This window comes from Chelonoidis abingdonii, chromosome 23, assembly GCF_003597395.2.
Source record: "Chelonoidis abingdonii isolate Lonesome George chromosome 23, CheloAbing_2.0, whole genome shotgun sequence".
Classification (NCBI taxonomy): domain Eukaryota; kingdom Metazoa; phylum Chordata; order Testudines; family Testudinidae; genus Chelonoidis; species Chelonoidis abingdonii.
Window position 1 is genome coordinate 6,109,587 of NC_133791.1, and position 17,791 is coordinate 6,127,377.

A 17,791-nucleotide genomic window follows, 5' to 3' on the forward strand; every position below is an offset into this window, starting at 1 on the left:
TGATTAAAATGGCACTTTAGGACAAGCACTCAGCTATGAATAAAACTGTCCCTCCATATTTTCGCAATCAATAATATCCTGTAAATTGTTTGTTATGCCTTAAATTAAATACAATTTTGATAGTACACAAAGTCTCCATTCTTCTGAAGCACTGAACTAAATTCTCCTCTTAGTTACACTGGTACAACATTACTGAAGTGTAACTGTGAGCTGTGTTTGGCTCATAGCTTTTTTAATTGTACTCAGGCAAAAAGAGTGAACGTTCTCTTGTCACGGGCAGATAAAATAAGCAGCAGATGTTAAGCTGAGGCCCTGATTCTACAAATACTTATGCTTGAAATCAGTGATACTGTTCACATGAATGAATTTACTCTCATGCACAGGTATTTGCAAAACAGCAGCCCTACTCTTTTATTCTTTTTTTTATTATTTCCCATTTCACAGATGAACAATTTTAGGAGAGAGAGGTTCCAAGGTCACTGTCAGAATAAAAATCATATTTAAAACACACCTTTTGTTTCCATTATTATTAATTTATTATTTATACTTCACTAGCACCTAGTGGAGCCACACTACACATGCACTGTAGTGTGAGAGTGCTGGGGGAAAGTGGCTTGTGATGTACAGGAGGTCAGACTAGATAATCTGGTGGTCCCTTCTGGCCACATGACATAGTGAAAAACAGTCCCTGCCCTGAAGAACTTACAATAAGGCTTTGATCTTCATAGAAATCACAGAAATGTAGGGCTGGAAGGGAACTCAAGAGGTCATCTAGTCCAGCCCCATGTTCTAATGCAGAATTCAGTATACACAGTCCATTCCTCACAAGCGTTTGTCTAACTGGTCTTAAAAACCTCCAGCGATGGGGCTTTCACAACCTCCCTAGGTAACTGAGGTAATCGTGCAAACACATGTGTGATACAGCATGGCCAGAGGGCAGCATGAGAGTGTTAGCAGGGGGCCTTATTCCCTGCCAAGGGAGGAAGGTTTGCTTTAGATTAACTAGAACACCTGACGCCAATTAGAGCACCTGACTCCAATTAGAGCACCTGACTTCAGTCATGTGATAAAAACCCCTGCTTCAGTCAGACAGTGTGGGAGTTGAAGGAGGAAGGTTTGATTGGAGCAGAGTGCAGGTTGCAGAAGTTGGAGAAGAGAAGAGTTTGATAAGAGAGAAATAGAAAGTTTGGAGGAGTGCTGCGGTGGATTGTGAAGTCCAGAAGAAACCCTAGGTAAGGGGTACCAGGCTTGTGTAGAAGGGAGGCAAGAAGCCCTTCACAGGCTGAAGGGTAGGAGAGGGAAGTAACCCAGGGGAAGGAACTGCTAGTTCAAGTGGTTCACCACAACCCTCAGGGCCCCTGGGTTGGGACCTGGAGTAGAGGGTGGGCCCAGGTCCCTTCCTCTCCACTCCTCTCTTCCAAGGACACTAGTGGAGTAATTAAGAACTGGTTCAGAGGCAAGCAATAGTGCCCTGAACCTACCCCAGAGAAGAGAAAGCATGAGACCCAGCAGAACAGTACTGGCAATTTGCCACACATGTAACTGCAAGCATGTGAGTAGTTCCAGGGACTATTCACAATATTAATGTAAGGAATTTTGTAAAACTTTAATGGACCTGACCAACTCAATATATATACTACAAAGAACTTAGACTATTAAAACTGCAGTTTATCTATACCTGTCCTATGAAAAACAATCAAGTCAGTTTCACATTTGCTTTACAATCAGTTTCGCCTGTTGCTGCTTAGTACTAGGAAGTTAAAATGTAAACACTACAGAGGATTTTTTTGCAATATAAACAACTGTCTCGAGTGGAAATTTTAAAAACAAATGTCTGGAAACATTTCTGTAGGATGTTTTGTAAAAGCTTGTGTTTAGTTTTTTTTTTCAAAATATACATTGTTAGGGTCAAATTTGAGTTGACAAATCCCAGAAATGCCATCTGCTGTGCTCTAACTATTGACACTGTTCTTCCTTCCTAGCCCAGAAACAAAAACCTGACTAGTAATGTGTAGGAAATGTTATTTTCCCCTGAAAAAAATACTTTTTTTCATCCAAAAAAATGAAAATCTGGCATTAATTTTATGAAAACTGATGTTTACTTAACCATTTTTCAGTGAAAAAAAGTTTCAGTGGAAAATTTGAAGCAGCTCTACTCTGGACTCCCAGGCCCCCTGCTGCAACCACCACACTCACTCTCCACAGCTCTAACCAAATCTTAATTTTGCCCTAGTCAGAAGAATCCACTATTCCTTACCTTAAGACCCCAGCTGTAAACTGCCAGGCCCTACTCCCTTCCCAGAGCCAGGCCTCCTGGCTCCCAGTCTCCCTCTGTTGTAGGCACTGGACCCCACTCTCCTCCCAGAGCCAAGACCACCTGACTTCCTATCCTGGGCTCTATCTGCCACCGTTACGCTGCCCCACTCCCATCCTGGTAGTTCTAGGGTAATCCCAGTTTTATGGTGGCTATGCCCATGTAGGGATCAGCATGCTGCCCTAGCTAGTGTGTGTGTGTGAGACACTGCACTTAGCTATGCTGTGGATGGCAGTGGGGCATAGTGAATGCCATAGCAGAGACAAAGTGGCTGCTAGTGGGAAGTTGGCAATAGAGGGTGCCTGCCTGGGGGCCTGACCTGTGGGGGTGGGCACTGAAAGGGAGCTGGCCTGGGGATGTGTGGGTTACTGAAAGGGGTAGGGGGGCTGCCCTGTGAGGGGAGCACTGAAAGGGGCCTGACCTGGGGGTCACTGTGTGGGCATTGAATGGGATGGGGCTGACCTGGGAGGGGGCACTAAAAGGGGCCTGACCTGGGAGCATGGGGGTTACTGAAGGGACGGGGGGAGGCTGACCTGTGAGGGGGGGCACTGAAAGGGGCCTTACCTGGGGATCTCTGTGGGGGGCATTGAACGAGGGGTCTGACCTGTGGGGGGGTCACTGTGGGAGGCACTGAAGGGAGATGACCCGTGAGGGGGGCACTAAAAGAGGCCTGCCCGGTGGGCCTCTCTTGGGGGCGGGCCTGAAGGGACCGAGCCCAGCTCAGGCTCTGGGAGGACGAAGGGGATCCCATGAGCTGCCTGCCAGCCTCGGGCACTGTTGGAACGTACCATTTCCTGAGGGGAAGAGGAGAACACAGAAACCCAAAGAAGGCAGGACTCCTCCCCAATTCAAGCAGCTGGTTAGCGCGCAGGGAGCCACAGCGAAGCGGGTTACGCGGCTGATGCACTTCATCTTTGAGGGGTTCAGGCTTTAACGTTTCTGCCTGCTTCCCCCCCCCCCCCTCCTTCTCTCCTAATTTGTTTCTTTCTTTTGCCTTAGCGGCTCCTACAACAACAGGCGCGGGACGCGGCTTGGGGAGGTAGGTGCCGAGTCGGTTGCGACCGCCCGTTGGCGGCAGTTGACCCCTTGTCTCGGCGGCGCGGGGTGGTACCATTAGCGCAATGGCTGAGGGACTGCTGAGGTGCCGGCCTGCCCCTTTCTGCAGGGGGTTGCCCAAACTTTGCACAGCCCGGCGTCTCCCTGACCCCTCATGCCTCGCCCGCTAGATAGAGGGAGGGAGGGAGCTTTGGGGCCCACATTGTGCGTGGGGCAGACACGACTTTAAGGGGCTGAGACCCTCTCGCTCCCCCTGTCCTGCAACATGGGGGACGAGCCCTGTCCCCAAAACCCATGTCCTGGAGCGCTTGCATTACATCAAGGGGTGCGCTATGCCCCTGTGTTCCGGGGTGGGTGTGATTTTAATGGGAGGTGGCAGTTCTCCCTGCTTTTCCGAAAGGGACGAGTCCCCTCGCCCAAATCACGGTCACAAGCCCTGCAATGTCATGTCATGTTGCGACGTGTCATATCCTGATGCACTTATGCTATAGGGTGTGCTGTACCCCTATGTTCTAGGGCTGGCGTGATTGTAATGGGGCAAACAGTTCTCCCTGCTTTGCCCTCCCCCAAATCACTGTCACGAGATATGCAATGTCCTGACGTGTTGTGTCCTGCCATGATTATGTTATGTTACAGGGTGAGTTATGCTCCTATGTTGCAGGGCTGTCATGATTTTAATGAGGCAATTATCTCTCCCTACCCTGCCAACAGGGATAAGTCCCTTCCCCAAAATCATGCTAACAGGCCGTGAAACATAATGAGGCACTGCACTTCAGCATGACAGCGTTGTGATGTGAGGATGGTATGTCAGATCATGGTATGGCAGTGTCATGCTTGGATGCAGGATTATTGCATCACACCCGCAATATTTGCACTGCATGTTATGTCACACCATATCACAGTGATATTTTGATGCAACATGTTGTATGGTGACAGTTTGCCTCAATCTCATTAGATATTTGCAATACTATGGTGGAATTATGGCATTTTGACACAGCATGATGCATGCAATTGTGTTGTGTCATATTATGCATGACGTTGTGATAACGCTGTAATATTTTTGATCCACTGTCGTGTCAAGAGGGCATTTTGACATAGTGCAATGTTGTGACGCAAAATACCTATTCTGCAGTATGATGAAACTTTTGATGCTACAGGACTTTTGCTGCCCATTTATGATTTTCTTTAAAGAATAATCCTCCAAAATAGATTATACATAAAACAGACCAAAAACATTAGTACAAAAACATATCACAATAAGTTTTGACCCAGTTCAATCACAGTTATGTTGCCATATTTCAAGAGAAATTAGACTTAATTCAACTTAAATCTAGACAATGTGATGTTTTGTCAGAATTTATTCATATTGCTTCCCAATACAATGACATTTTGATACATTGTCCTGTTATGGTATGGTATGGTATGGTATTGTAATGTTTGTTGTACTGTTTTGACATCATGTTATTATCTGATGACCTTCTCATCTAATGTGATGCTCAAAACTCAAGACTAGGTTGTAGCTTCAGTCTCTTTTGCCTCAGCTGATGCTTCATGGAAAACTGCAAAATGATCTATTTAGAAACAATGTCTGTATTTTTTTTACTCATGAGGACAATAGGATCCCAGTTTAATGTTGCAGGAAAACAAGTTCTTTGTTAAGCTTTGTAACACTTCTCCCCCTTTGTCAAGTGCTCTGGGGTACTCAGATGACATGCAAAGCATTATTATTAATTATTTTATTTGCTCCTGTTGCTCATCTGAAGTTTAAAATCAGAATGTATTTATGGCATATAGTTCATGCGGCAGTGACTGATGTCACAAACAGTGAGGTTTATGGGACAAATTCACCAATGGTGTGAGGAATACAGCCTGGTGAGTTCAAGGTGGAATTAAAGCTGCAGAAATTTTTGAGTTGTTGAATAACCAAAAGCCTTTTTTCTTGCAAGTGATCTTAATAACAGAGAGAATGCAAGAAAGAAGAAAATATAGCCCATGGCAACAGAATGGTTTCTAAGTAGAATGTTTTTTCAAAGTTTTCCATGAAGTGTCAGTGACTCTTTAAACCTTCTGTACAAACATGATCATTTTTTGTGCATTATCCCCCTCCACGCAATGGTATAAAAATAGGTCATGCTAATTTTTTAAAGTAAAGTGCTGATACTGTTTTTAATCCTTATCCATGTTGTTGTTGTACTTTTGGTGTATGTTAGGTCTGTCTTTGAAATCATTTCTTGTTGCTGCTTAGTTAGGACCTGATCCAATGCCAATTAAAGTTAATGGGAGACTTTCCATTGGTTTTAATAGGTTTTGGATCAGACCCCTCCCACCCCCCATTATCCTTCATTGCCGCATATAGCATAGTCTCCCATCTGGAAAGCTCAAGTTTCTCTTTTCACAGAGGATGAAATTTTCCCAGCATCATTTGGTTTGGGCCATGGAAACTCCACTACTTTAATTGTGTGAGAAGGTGGGGTGTTGAGAGATGCTACTCAGGGGTGAACTCCATACATTGTTCACATGACACAGGTGGGCTCTTCATAGTCCATTGTAGAGGGATAGGGAGATGATGTGGAATCCACAAAAGGACTGAGGCATCGCAATGCTGAGTGTCATGGTGCCTAATTGTTAGGCACCTGGAAAATCACATGAATCATACTGGGATCTACAAGTCTGAGTTGGGCTCCTAGGTTCCTTATACGATGAATGAGGTGAGATAGGTGCTGGGAAACACAATCCACAAAAGCCAGCAGACTAGGCAGCTCTCTGCCTAACCTACCCAATGTGAGATACTGATTAGCTAAGCCCTGCCCCTTTCTTAGAGGTAGGCACCTATCTCTGCTAGTGATGCACAAATGGGAACCCCTCTCTTGGCTCTGGCACCTATGTAGTTTCTTGAGGGAAAGAACGAGGTGCCTGCCTCGCTGGTACAAAACATCCAGAGGAGGAGGAGCTGGTGTTGCTACTGCCCACCTTATAACTTTTAGCTCAGTTGTTAGAGCATTTTTATCGGATGTGGGAGAGAGGGAGGAAGGGTCTCCCACCTCTCAGGAGAGTGCTCTAACCCCTGAACTATAGGATATTCTGATGTGGGGCTTCCTCTGACTCTAGTGTTGAAGCTCTTCCACTATGGATAAAGAGTGAATGGAGGAGGGGGACTTGACCCAGGGTTTGCTGCCCTCCATTTGGGTGCCCCAACCAAAGTCTTTCCCAATCTCTCTCTCTCTCGCTCTGTGTCCGGCTTAGTCACTCTTTCTTGTTGAAACTCTTTCACTTAGATAAATAAAAATTATATTAGATTTAACCCATAGCTCCATGGTTAGAGCACTTTTCTGAGAAGTGGGAGATCGCTGTTCATATTCTTTCACCTTCTCTGCCAGGAAGCGGAGAATTGAATCTGGGTCTCCCACATCCCAGGTGAATGATCTAACCACTGGGCTAACATTATAAGGTGGGCACCATAACCATCTCTTCTTCTACCTTGAATGTGGAGTGAGGGAGCAGTGTGCATGCCCAGGTGCCAAGTGAGATTGGGCGCCTACAGAGTTTGGTGGGAGTTTTATGGATTGCAGTGGGGGATGCAGGCACCTAAATCTGTGTTTAGGCACCTAAGTAGCTTGGTGGATTCCACCCGTACTCTCTGGCTGATGATTATATGGACTCAGGGGCTGCATGCCCAGCTGAAGGAGCAACCAAAGAGAGTGCCATTCCCCTACCCACTACCCCAGCATAGTTTCCCAGCACAAAGCCTGTTTAATAAGTCCTTGTCTACACACAAACTTTTACCACTTTAACAAAAGGTATGCTTTAAACTAGTTGAATTAAACTAGTACAAAACCCTTATGTGGGTTTAACAGTGGCTTATATTGATTTAGCTCAAATTGATTTGCGTCCCAATCCTGCAAAGACTTAGGCACATACAGTTGAAGTCAATGGGACTACTTATGTGCATAAAATTAAGTATATAAGTCTTTGTGTGAGTAGAGTCTTAATGCTGTACCTTCTGGTAATAACTCCAAGTGAATGCCACAAGGCATTTACTGAATTTGGGCCAATTTAATCAACATTGGGGAAGTATTTTCTGGTAACAGTGAGAGAACTGGATCGGAAACAAAGGTTATGAGGAAGCGACTCAAACTGAGCCTATTCTATTCTGGTAAAGTGTCAACAACCGGAAGGATTATTTTTGTCTTTGTACCAGAACCAGTGGGATAGGACTGTAATATTTATATGGATCCAGGGAAATTATAAAGTGTTTAGACAGTGTGCTAACCACATGCCAAAACCTGTTGCAGCTACTTTATATCTGTGAATAAATATGTCACACAGCAAATTCTGTATGTACGTTATTAAAATGTCACATGCGTAGTATCTGTGTGACTAAACAGATCATATTGAATGCTTACAGTGTCTCAGCTACTGTAGCTCCTTGACTAAACAAGTCACATTTGGCAGGGTTTTTTGTTTTGTTTGTCATTGCGTATATAATAGTATTTTAGCTGAATAAGGGTAGGTCTACACAGCCCATGGCAGCGAGTCTCCCAGCCTGGGTAAACAAACTCAGGCTCACTGGGTTTATGCTACCTCACTAAAAAGCTGTGTAGACAGAGTTTTGAAGTTGCAGCTCAGGCTGGAGCTCAGTCTCTGAAACCTGGGGAAGGAAGTGGGCTTCGGATCCCAAGCTCCTGCCTGAGAAGCAACATCTACACAGTTACTTTTAGCACTGTAGAGGAAGCCCAAGTCTGTCAACCCAGGTTGTGAGGCTCGCTGCTGCTGGCTAAGTAGACATACCCTAGGAGGGCTGGATTGAACAAGGCTGCAGACCTTTTGGTTCTAATATTATAGAAGTAATGTTGAGGCTTTTTCAAGTTACTTACTAGCACTAAGGGGTCAAATCCTTCTCAATGTATATGTATGCTTAAGTGCTTTTTGCTGGATTGAGGCCAGAGTGTTCAGCCCCTTGATATGTTAAGCCATTGTTTAGTTTGGTATTAGTTTATATGATATATATTTCACTGTGAATTGTTCACCCTGACATTTTTATTGAATTTGGGTGCTGTTTTGGTGGGGTAAAATTTTCAATAGCTCCTAAGTCCCATTTTCAGATAAGCATTTAGGGCCAGATTTTTTAAAGGTATTTAGGCACCTAACAATGCAGCTAGGCACCAAGAAAGATTTTCAATGGGAGTTAGGCACCTACTCTCTTTCTGCACTTTCAAAATTCCCACTAGGCACTGCTGTGGATCTTTAGATGTTTAAATATCTTTATAAATCTGACCCTAAGTGCTTAAGTCACTTTTGAAAATGGGAACTTTTACCCTTGGTTCCCTCTTCACCTCCATTTTGCTTCCTAAGGTTCAGTCACATGCATGATCATAATTGGGAGTCTGACCCTCTTTCCCACTGTCTTTCATATTTAATTCATAGACAAATTCAGTCAGCAAATATCAGCTCTTATACTGTGCAAACAGACTTTGCTCTCTCTGTGAAACAATGGGCCAGATTTGTTTTGTTTAAAAATCCACAATTGTGCTGTTGAATGTTAATTGTTGTTTTATTTTCAGACGTTAATATGCTGCATCCAAACAGTAATAAAATATCTGATTTTTTAGAAAACAATTTACACAGAGAGCTATAATACAAATAATAAAATAATAATAGACATACTTTTTACTGATGCCACTAATTAGACTGTTTTCTCTACTGGTTATGTAGTAATTCAAACACAAACTGTATTGAATCTGATGGACCTGATTCTTCTCCCATTTACACAGGTTTTAATTCTGATGGAATTGCTCCCTGGCTTACACTGGTGGGAGTGTGTTCAGAGTGAGATTTGCTAAGTCTAAGATCCACAAAAAGCAAGGAAATTTACAATTAAAGATTAAGTAACCAGTGTGTGGTATCTAGATGGTGCACTAGAATAAAACTAGTTTATACATTTTAGGGTACAATTTTGTATATAAAAGGAGTTGGGTAAAATAACCTAATTGTTCTCTCTCAACTCTAGGCCCTGATTCTCAGCGGATGTAAATTGGCATAACTCCATTGAAGACAATGGAGCTACACCAATTTACACCACCTGAGTTTCTGGCTCCTAGTTTCTATCATAACATTAAGAATCTGATCCTTGCAATACTTGTGGACTGAAACTTCTCACTGACTTATAGGATGTTTTGGGTTCACAAAGATTGTTACATTGAACCTTATTTATGCATCCTATAGACATTAAGTATTGGACACATGATAGATGCATGCCCTGTGGATATCCCTGCTTTATTTCTGTTCATACCCATATACTTCTTTGGGAACTGGATTTGGCCCCTATATTACTTAAATTATGTGTTAGGTAAATTTCCATGTTTTTTAAACTGATTTATCTTGATACATTTTTTGTAAATAATTTTGTTAAATGAAACAAACCTATGCTAAACATCTGTTTTCTTGTCAATTGTCATAAATAGCTTGCTGAATGAAATTATATTTCTGAATATTAATAAAAATGAATTAATATAGAACACCTGACATTTCTCACAAAACTAGCAGTTTCAATCACTGGGTAAAAATGTGTTTGGAAGCACTACATCATTGTTGACCTTATTATGATAGGAAAATACTCTGGAAATGGCCTAGTTTTCTCTTTAAGAGATCCATTAAAAACCAGACTCAAATTGTGCAGCTAGTAATTAAATGTTGAATTGTAGCCAATTATTTCACATATATGAAATATCTGCTTGATCAAATGTGATTAATTCATCTCAAAATATAGTCAGCATTTGTGTGTGGAGTGGGAATATTTATACAGCAATTATTTTCTCTGGTAGCCGAATTCTATTAAAAGAATTGCCAGTATGGAAGATATTGAGTTCTTTGATATTTGTGAAAAGGAACAGACAGCTGCTACACCATTTTTGGAACAAGAAAAAGATGACGACGACAGTGTAACAGATCAGTTCTGGAATGTGGCGAACCAGCAAAATGGTAAAGGTGAAATATTTTGTTAATTTACAAATGCTGACATATTAATGTACTTACTCATTTGTCTCTTTGAGACAGTATAATACAGTACAGTCCATACAACAGATTTGGAGTCAAACTGAGATTTTAGTTATATTGGTATAAATCCAGAGTAATTCCATTGACTCCAATGAGGTTACTTCAGATTTATACTAGTGTACCTAATTAGAATCTAGTCTGTCACTGTGTATCCCCAGTACCTCTACTTCTCAAATCAAACAGTTGCTCACAGAGATACTGACTGCACTGATCAGGGTTTGACTGTGTAGTCCTTTCGTATTTACGCCATCCAATCTTAAACCGAACTTGACACCCCTTGATAATCTGTACGTTATTCCCTGTACCATTCACTTTTTTAAACATCATCTTAATGAAATTTTTGAACCTGTTCTTACACAAGGACAGCATACAAATATTTTACTGGATGCAACCTTCTTTTCAATTTTCATGCTCTATTACCCATTACTCAGAGTGCAGTGCTGATACTGACCTTAAAATGAAAATTTTCTTAGGCAAGCATTTTATTTTTTCATCATCATCCTGGCACATGGAGACCACATAAATATTTAGTGATAAATTATTCTATTATTGTTGCAGCAAGCTAGAAGAATGAAAAATATATAAATGCATGCAGTGTAGAATAGGTTAGTATTTGGTGAACAGCATTTTATTATACTGCCTGCCAAAACCTATCAATGATCCATAAATCCTGAATTCCATTTGGGTAATACAAACTTTCTTCTTATAGCACTTATGTTTGATTGCCAATGACAGCTCTGCAGGGGCGGCTCCAGGCCCCAGCATACCAAGCGCGTGCTTGGGGCGGCATGCCACGGGGAGAGCTCCGCTGGTCGCCGAGAGGGCAGCAGGCGGCTCTGGTGGACCTCCCGCAGGCTTGTCTGCGGAGGGTCCGCTGGTCCCGCGGCTCCGGTGGACCAAGCCGCGGGAGAAGCAGACCACGGGACCAGTGGACCCTCCGCAGGCACGCCTGCGGGAGGTGCACCGGAGCCACCTGCCGCCCTCTCGGCGACCGGCAGAGCATCGCCCGTGGCATGCTGCCCTGCTTGGGGCGGCGAAATGTTTAGAGCCGCCCCTGCAGCTCTGTAATGAAGGTGGAGAGCATTTGTCTGTTTTATTTCCCAGGTGTAAAATTGCGTTCAAGTGTATTTTGTGATGAGAAGTTTTTGATTATACACAGCAATAAAGCTTTTAAGGTGTCATCTCCATGCTGCTTGTCATGTTTTGACTTGGCAGGAAATGTACATTTTAATGTCCAAAGTGTCTTTATTAAACTCTTGTTTTTCTTTAATTTTTGTTAGGACACAAGATTGGAGAAGAGTCAGAGGAGGAGGATAAAATCAGAAGCAAGGATGCTTCTGAAGGAGTTGGAGAGGACAATGATTCTAGCGGGTGAGTAATTTGTGTACTCAGTCATCAGCTGTGCTGGTAATTTCTTATATGGTATTAATTTGCTTTTTGCGGGAGAAGATTTATTTATCGGAACTTCAAGAATACACTGGATTTCTTTAAAGGAAGTAAGAATTGTAGGCCTTTCTGACAAAGCTGTTCTAGTAGTGGAAAGCAACAAGGCATAGCCAGTAATGGTAAGATGCAGACAAACTTTGGGCCCTATTTATCACATGGAACTTATTGGGATCTGCAAGTAAGTGAGACTTTTGTCTGTGTAAGAACACCAGGGTTGGGTCACGTTGTTGAACAGATAGGCATCAGTATAATTGTACTAATGCTACTTTGAGTCTGCAAATAGGCAGTACAGCAGATTAATATACTACTAAAATTTCAGTAGACCACAGTTAAAAAATCTAACACAGGTCACAAGTGAAAATGAGTTTGGTGGTTTGAACGTAATCCAAGGGGGGTGCTGCTTCACATTGATCAAAGCAATCTTAGGCCCAGTTTGACAAGATTGTTAATCTCTGCCCAGGAGTGACCTGGCAAGAGGGTAGCAGGAGTGATAAAGATCAGGAAATAAGGTTCATTAGCCTGTTTGCACAAGGAAACTTGCATATCACATATGCTTAGCTATAGCCAGACTTATACGTTTTCAGTTCCTTAAGCACTGAAACTCAAAGTACATTGAAATAATTAAGAAAAAGAACCACTAGCCCCTTTTCTCTATACATTTCATGAAACCTGAATGACAACATGCGATAGTTGATTAATTCAGTGGGACATGAACCCCTTAATCTACTACTTTTAATACATTTTAAAGAAGTCTAAAATGTCCCCTTGATAGCTTTGAATTACTGTCCAAGAATCTGGAATTTTACAGACTCAGGCCAAAATTTTAAAATTTTGGGGCCTAAAGGTGCCTAAATAAATGTCTTGTTTTTTCAGAAGTGCTGAACACACACAGCTCCCATTGAAGCCAACTGGAGCTGTGTATGCTCAGTATCTTTGAACATCAGGTCACTTATTTAGTTCCTTAAACATGGATTTGTGTGCCTAACATTAGCTACCCAAGTTTGAAGTTTGGCTCTGGTTTACATCTGTCTAACAAGGATTTTAGTGCTGATTTTGTTCATTTTTTGATGTTTTGTTTTTTATGCTCACTGTACATTCATGCTCCTGATGGAAAATTAATTTAAAAAACTGAAGGAAAAAAAGTGTAAGTGTGTATTCATAAACCCCAAATAATTATTAAATGCCTGAACATTGTCACAGTGGTTAATCATTTGTCACCGTGGAAGTCTTTTTTTTTTCCTTCAATCTAAAGGGAAATCCAGGAGCGCCACATGAACAATGGTAATAACAATAATAATAAGACTATGAAGTATGCAGACCGAGTTCAGATATTAAACCTGCGCAGAAATCTCAACCAGCTTGACAACATAGCCAAAGAAAAGGATCTTACCATTGAAAAAGCAAGGTTAGTGTTTAGCCATGGGGTTCAGCTGTCACACCAGTATAGCTATACCATAGTTTTGTTTTGTTCTCCCAAACAAAAATAAAATTCCAGGATATCATTCCTGATGTAACTGTTGTTTGTCATAGTTTGTATTATTGTTTGGTGAAAGCTATATTTATCCCAACAACAGATATATTGCAAACAAGGATCGAGGCTGTAAGGGCACTGTTGGATGCAAATATAGGTTCTGTTCTTCTTAGGTTCTGTAAAACCTTGAAAGCAGTAACTCTATTGATGTAAATGCAGAAAGTTAATTTGAATATAATCCAGAATGAACATTACTAGTCTCTTTTCATTGTCCAAACTGAGAGACAAGTAAATTGGACATTAAAAAATTCACTTTGAGTTCATAACTTGTAACACAAGTGAGGGTTTGTTTTTTTAAAGGACTGTTAATCTGACAGTGTCCCTTTTTGCAAAGATAAATGCATGTTACAGACTCAGTTGTTGTTCTCAATTTTTATTCCTCCATACTAAATCATATAAATAGTTCAAAAGAGACACTTGTTGATTTTACATATCAGGAATAAGAAATGGCAGCAATATGATATAAACTCAGTAACTCACATGCTATAAGTCCATACTATAAATCCATTGTGTGATACTCAGGACATTAGTTGCATATACTAGGCATTGCTGCTATCTGTGCCAAATCCTTCCTTGATTTTAAACCTCTATTAAAATCAACAGGAATTACTGAGGAAATGGCAGAAAAAAATAGCCTCCTCTAAGATCCTCGGCTAGTGTAAGCTGTCATAGCACCACAGATGTGAGTGGAGTTATGACAATTTACGTCATGTGAAGATTTGTCCCTTAAGTTTGTCAGAAACAGATGTACATTGGCAATGCTCTTTGAGGCCTAAACATAAATAACAACATTAATTCCTCCCTTTAAATGGATAAGGCTAAAAAAGAATGCAGGACTCATATGAGTTAAACAGGATACAAACAAATTGTGATGAGTATTAATAAAATGAGGATTTCAATACAAGTGACTATGGACAGATGCTTCTCTAAGTTATTTCTAAGCAACCCCACTGACCCAACCGGCTGTTGGGAACATCAAGTAGATAATTCAGAGTTTGGTGGTCTACTGAAACCTCTAAAATCAGGACTGCATTTTGCCTTCATATTTCACTAATGACATATTTTCAGGATTTCATTTAATATTCAAAACCACTAATGTGTTGCTGTTGTCTTTGTGGCTGAGCTGACATGATTCTTTTAAATAAGCTCCCTGAGTTTACCATCACTTAGGGATTTTTAAACAGAATTAATCCTAATTTATAATAAACACTAAAAATCCCTTTTTCTGAAACTGAACAAGACTTAATTGTTTGAGAAATTGCTTTTTCATATTGAAAATATTTTCCCATTGCTTTATGTTTTATTAGCAATCATGTACAATCAAATGTGGCCAGCTCATACTGTGTATGCACAATGTGTAATGCAACAAAAGGAATGAGAAAAAAAGGCAAGTTAATCACAAAAGTTATATTGGAGCTGCCAAGAAAAATTTCATTTGCAAGTTATATAGTGAGTTAGGAGTGTTTGGCACTGGGAATTAATGCCTAGGGACTGTTAAGTGATCAGCAGAGATTATGAAAACTCAAAGAAGGAACCATTATTTCAACTGTTCTGTTGTCTATTCTGATTGTTAATTCCTCCATTCTGCCCTTCAGGGCTACACAGTTTAAATATCATGTTAATTTTTTTAAGTGAATGAAAACTGAGTTACTCTTAAAAACTAAGAAATTGCAAAATAAACCAGGTGGCTTGCTTTTTGGCAGTGCAATCAGGGCCGGCCTTACAGGTGGGTGATGTGGGCAAGCACTCAGGGTGCTGTGGTCAGGCGGACGCTGTGGTCAAGGAGTGAGACAGGCCTGGGTGTGAGGCCGTAGAAGGGAGCTCGGAGCAATGGGGTGTGGGGGAGGCAGCGAGGCCCAAGGATGATGAGGAGTGTGAGGAAGCAGTGAGAGCCAGGGGGTATGGGTGGGGAGCCCAGGGAAGAAGTGGAGGTCTGGGGCGATGGTGGGATGGATGGAGGGTCAGGGGAGGCAGCGGGGGCTAGGGGTGTCAAAATACAAGTTTGCCTAGGGTGTTACCTGCACAAAATTCTCTATTACTCACATACTCTAGGGACACCCATGTTTACCCAGTTCCTAGGGCTCAAGGTGGGGCTCCCTCTTAATTTAGGCACCCACACGTACCCCGTTCCTAGGGCTCAGGGCATAACCTTATGCTCTAGGGCACCCACCTTTACCCTTTCATGGGCTCAAGGCATAACTCTCTTAATTTAAGCACCACCCTTACCCTTCCATGGACTCAGGGTGTAACCTTACACTCTGTGGGTTTGCGGGGTCTTTTACCAGTGACAGAGCCTTACACAGTAATATCTTTAACCTCTATTTAACAACGATTACCAAAAACAGAATGTGCATGCTAAGCATACAATGCTCACCCCTGCCAATAAGGCAGATGCAGGGCCTGCGCAACCCATTAGGCAACCTAGGTGGTTGCCTAGGGCACTAACGTTTGGGGGGCACCGACAGCGGTGGCCAAAGATCCTGCCACTGCTGTCGTCATTGGTATTTCGGAGGCAGGACCTTCCACCGCCTCTGTCGGGGGTGCCATTTCAGGGGCAGGACCTTCTGCCACCTAGGGCTCCAAAAAAGCTGGCGGCGCTCCTGGGATGATGAACTTTTCTTGATGGCCAGTCAGAATCAGGTCATCTGGGGGACTCCAGCTTCTGCTCTGCATGGTGTGGTTGGCAGGGTGTTGCGATCTGGCAGCTCTGGTCTTGGGGCTGTCTTGGAGCTGGTTCCAAAGAACTTCCTTTTGAACCCCTGTTTGTATAGTGAAACTTGAGTCTTGCTTAGCTGTACCTTAACCAATCATTTTACTAAATTATTACTAAACAATTTTCTAACCAATCCTAACATAAAGAGCCTTGAAGTGAATACAGGCAGCTTATGTTTGATGCAACACAGAAGGGGAAGATGGTAGAGGGAGGCAAAGAGCAGAGTGACATGGTCAAAACAACAGTCTAAAACAGCGGTTCTCAACTAGGGGTTCGGGTGCCCCTAGGGGGGCATGAACAGATTTCAGGGGATCTGCCAAAATAAATCAGAGAGCAGGGCCAGCATTAGGCTCACTGGGGCCCAGGGCAGATGAATCCCCATCTGGGGATTTGACTCAGTAATTATCGTATTTCAAGTGACTATTCCAAATTATTAGAAAAAAAGAAGTTATTAGTTTCAGATTCTGTAATATTATGCAGAAATGAACATAAATTATAATAAAAAGGTAACGAGGAAATTTTGATTCAGAGTATCACTGATGAACTATTGCTATGTAACTGAGAGGAGAAAGTTTTAAATGAACTGTTTCTGTGAATTTATAAACAAATGGTGCTCTTGAATAGTGAGATGTTGTAACTTAGTATTAGGGTTTTCAGCTTTTTCTTCCTGTTATATTTCAGGGAACTTTTTTGGAAAATAAATATAAATCTGCAAAGCTCAATATTTCTAGACATTTCCTGCCATTTAGTCATTATCCTCCCAATGTGTGCACTCAAGATGTCAACTCATGTCCTTCCCAATTGTGCAATCATCTTGGAGTGGCAGGAAGCTGATGGCAGGGAGTAGAGAGGCCAACAGCTGTTTGCAACATTTTTTATCATAAACAAAAACTAATAATTATCACTGCATCTTCCTTGAAAAGGGGCTTTTATTGGTAAATATCCATGCAATTTTTAAACTGGAAGTGCCGTTTACAACTGCACTTGAAGCTCAACTGCATATGACCTACTTTACAGTAACATGCTGTGAAAGATTTCCCTCATCAATTGCTATTATTTTGCAGAGCAAGGATAACAATCTTTGTACTTCATTATCAAACATAATTATATTAACAGTTACAAATGTCTGGGTGACTGGGTAGCTTAGATTTATAAAGGCATATATGGAGTCTTTTAACTTTGGGTCACTGGTTCAAAAGTGACCAAAAGTCAACCACCTGATGACTATTTGGTAGCCTGAACTGGTGTCTCTAGTTCCTAGTGGGCTTCTGTCTACTCATCAACTAGAATCACTGTCATAACTGCAGCAGATTAGACCCCCTTTATTGGCAGTCTTAGCACAATGGGGCCAAAGACTAAACTGGCCAGACACACTGAATTTCCTACTTACTGCTCAAAGGGGTCCCTCCAGAATTTAAGGCAGATTGCCACGGTGTCATACAGAAATCTGCACTGTTTCTTCTTGTGCTATACTTGAAAAAATAAAAACTTCAGGTTTTGTGCTGTCAATATAACAATTTATGAGTCTGTTCCAAAGCCTATAGAGATCAATAGAAAGAATTCCATTGATCTCAGTGGACTCTGGATCAGGCCCTCTATATGGAGCATAACATCATTTACCTTTAATTACATAGATAGTTTCACTGAAGTCAGTGGGACTACCCATGTACTTAAAATT

The 17,791-nt window shown here is 41.8% G+C and overlaps 1 protein-coding gene across 7 annotated transcripts in view; it reads left to right on the plus strand.

Moving 5' to 3' along the window:
- The first annotated feature begins 3,281 nt into the window (after positions 1 to 3,281).
- The window catches only part of CFAP74 (cilia and flagella associated protein 74), a 99,290-nt gene continuing 84,780 nt past the window's right edge, over positions 3,282 to 17,791 (plus strand). For 2 of the 7 annotated variants that reach the window (XM_032780063.2, XM_032780068.2), the window contains exons 1-4: positions 4,151 to 4,172; positions 10,192 to 10,354; positions 11,704 to 11,794; positions 13,122 to 13,274. In XM_032780063.2, coding sequence (XP_032635954.1) covers positions 4,170 to 4,172; positions 10,192 to 10,354; positions 11,704 to 11,794; positions 13,122 to 13,274 — 410 coding nt within the window. In that variant the 5' untranslated portion in view covers positions 4,151 to 4,169. The other 5 variants (XM_032780066.2, XM_032780071.2, XM_032780064.2 and 2 more) reach the window with 5 other exon arrangements.